The 2,363-nt window shown below is 39.3% G+C and overlaps 1 protein-coding gene and 1 long non-coding RNA gene across 2 annotated transcripts; one reads left to right on the top strand and one right to left on the bottom strand.

The window, feature by feature from the left end:
- Window positions 1-308: 308 nt before the first annotated feature.
- Window positions 309-1,241, bottom strand: cunh2orf76 (chromosome unknown C2orf76 homolog). Its single transcript, XM_010779744.1, has 3 exons — window positions 828-1,241; window positions 673-723; window positions 309-425 (listed from the first exon to the last, which is right to left on the bottom strand). The coding sequence occupies exons 1-3, from the start codon at window positions 946-948 to the stop codon at window positions 334-336; spliced, it is 264 nt and encodes an 87-aa protein (XP_010778046.1). The 5' UTR covers window positions 949-1,241; the 3' UTR covers window positions 309-333.
- Window positions 1,140-1,939, top strand: LOC104952831 (uncharacterized). Its single transcript, XR_799141.1, has 2 exons — window positions 1,140-1,483; window positions 1,708-1,939. It is a non-coding gene; the product is annotated as an uncharacterized lncRNA (long non-coding RNA).
- Window positions 1,940-2,363: the final 424 nt, after the last annotated feature.

The raw sequence follows: 2,363 nt of genomic DNA, 5'->3' as shown, positions 1-2,363 counted from the left end.
TGTCCTTAAACAGTAACTTCATAATGTTGATTGTTGGCTGCTCATTTAATAACTATTAATTTTACTGGTTTGTTGTCTGTTCTTGTGCGTAGTGAATACTAAAGAAGACCATTGTCTCTGTGTTAACTGATTATTTTGTAGAATTCTGTTAAGTAGTATTAAACAATTGCGTGAGTGTGAGGGTATTAAAATAAACTGGTCAGTAAGTCAGAGATGTGCAACTATATTTAACTTTTTGTTTTAAAACCTTTTTAAATAAATGATTATGGGAAGTGCCCTTTTTTTCACTAGAGCTCCCGCCCCCAAAATGTCTGTGCACGTCTCTGTTTAGGACTATTTATCTTCAGACACACATGTTTTTTCAACGTGACAATATCTCCTAGATACCTTTGCTCCATGTGCTTGGTGGATAATCTTCATCGTGTCTAAAAGAAAATACAAGAGAATCAAATCAGATGTGGAACAGGTGATATAGACAACAACAAAAAGATGATGCATAACATCCTTTTTTTTTTTTGTGCATTATTAAAACTTTAGTCATGTTTGCGTGCACACATACACTCGTAGCTTGCACACACACACACCAACTACTACTACTACTACTACTACTACTACTAGTCTACGAATAAAAATAACAATAATAAAACTACTACTATTGTCAGGCATACACACCATAAGCGTATTTCCTAAAAGGTGGAGGGAGCCCCGGCCTTGTTGCTATGTCTGGAAGAAAAGAGGGTTATCATGACCTGAAAACAACAGAGGATACAGTATGATTGGAGACAAAAAGAGAGGATTTAAATTGAAGCTGAAACAGTGGTCCTCACCGTCTCTCACGAGCTGCATGAAGTCCAGTACCGTGTTCTCCAGGTTGACAGAGTGGAACACCACTGGTCTGAAGTTCCTGTGCTCGAAGGACCTGACCAGGCGGACGGTGAGCACAGACATTTCCGGTTTTCGGACTGCCCGCTGTGTAGAAAGGCTGCTAGGAGCGGTTAGTTAGCTTGATGTGTGTCAGGCTACTAGGAGCGGTTAGTTAGCTCGGTGTGTGTCAGGCTGCTGCTCACGCTCAGTTCAACTCAGCAAGTGTTTAGGGGAGCTTCCGCCTCTGTTAAGACCAGATCAGTCAAAAAAACGTTCTGTTATCTAGACTCAATAAGTCGATAACTGAGCGATCTATTTTTATTCAAGAACATGTGGCCGTGTCTCAATTCAGGGGCTGCACCCTTCGGAGTACGGAGGACCCAGCCCACGTAGACCGGGTAGGCTCAGACTGGACCGAGCGGCCTACGAAATGAGACGGGCTAGCTTACGGAGGGCTTCGTATTTACGTCACGTGATACGCGCTGTTCGGTTGCGCTGCTCCAGCAGCCTGCTAGCAAATTAGCTTACAAGATAACTCAGCTGAAAAGTATCCAGAAACTTTACTTTTACATTTTTTGGAGATCACCGTCGGCGATGAATTAAAGAGAACCATGGCCAGGTAAATAAGATAAAGCTGTTCCTTTAGCCCCCAGTAATGTTAAATTAGTAAGTTAACAAGTAAATTATATATAGCTGATGTAATTTAATCATAATAAAACAATATGTTTTTTAAATGAACAAAAGCATGTTGTATAGATTGATTCTTAACAATATTAGTGTTCTAATCTTAATAGCTGTGATCATAACAGTTTATATTCTCCTTCTTCCCCTAAACCTGCCCAGATGATGTCCCACTGACCCCAGGTCAGCACCTCCAGGTCCAGCACCACCGTGCCCCCGCTCTGCTGAAATATACAATTAAACATTTCTACGACCTATTTTTTTTATTAATACAATTAAACTGAAGACAGTTTAATGACCTAGAGATATCCTATTATTCCACTGCTTATGTACACATGTTGTAAATAATGGTTAAAACCTCAGTAAATGAAATAAACAATGTGTTTAACAATTACAATTTTAATTTAATTTTGTATTTTCATCTAATCACAAAGTAGAGGTAAGAATAAATCCATCCTCTCTCTGCAGTTTCATGTCTTCTATTATTATAACTTTCATCATTGAGACAGAGGAAATCAATCATGTTATTTAACATCACCGGCAGTCAAACAAATATCAGCAAAAGTGTGTTTATCAAGTTGTTTATTTGTATTATATGTGCAGCAAGTATATAGAAGCAGCTGTTTGGGGAATCAGACAGACTCAAGCTATAATCGTTAAATATCTATTAAAAGAAAGGACACATACAAAATCAAATTCTGAAAGTAACACACAAGTCTGAAGGAGTGCAGTAAGCAGGGGTCTGGAAGTTTTGCTTTCTTCAGCACCACAGGGTGTCCAGCTGGATGGCAGCTCTGTCCTGATGATCCACTGGGGTT

Source organism: Notothenia coriiceps, unplaced genomic scaffold (assembly GCF_000735185.1).
Source record: "Notothenia coriiceps isolate Sejong01 unplaced genomic scaffold, NC01 NC01_scaffold00020594, whole genome shotgun sequence".
Lineage (NCBI taxonomy): Eukaryota > Metazoa > Chordata > Actinopteri > Perciformes > Nototheniidae > Notothenia > Notothenia coriiceps.
This window is presented reverse-complemented; position numbering and strand designations above follow the sequence as displayed.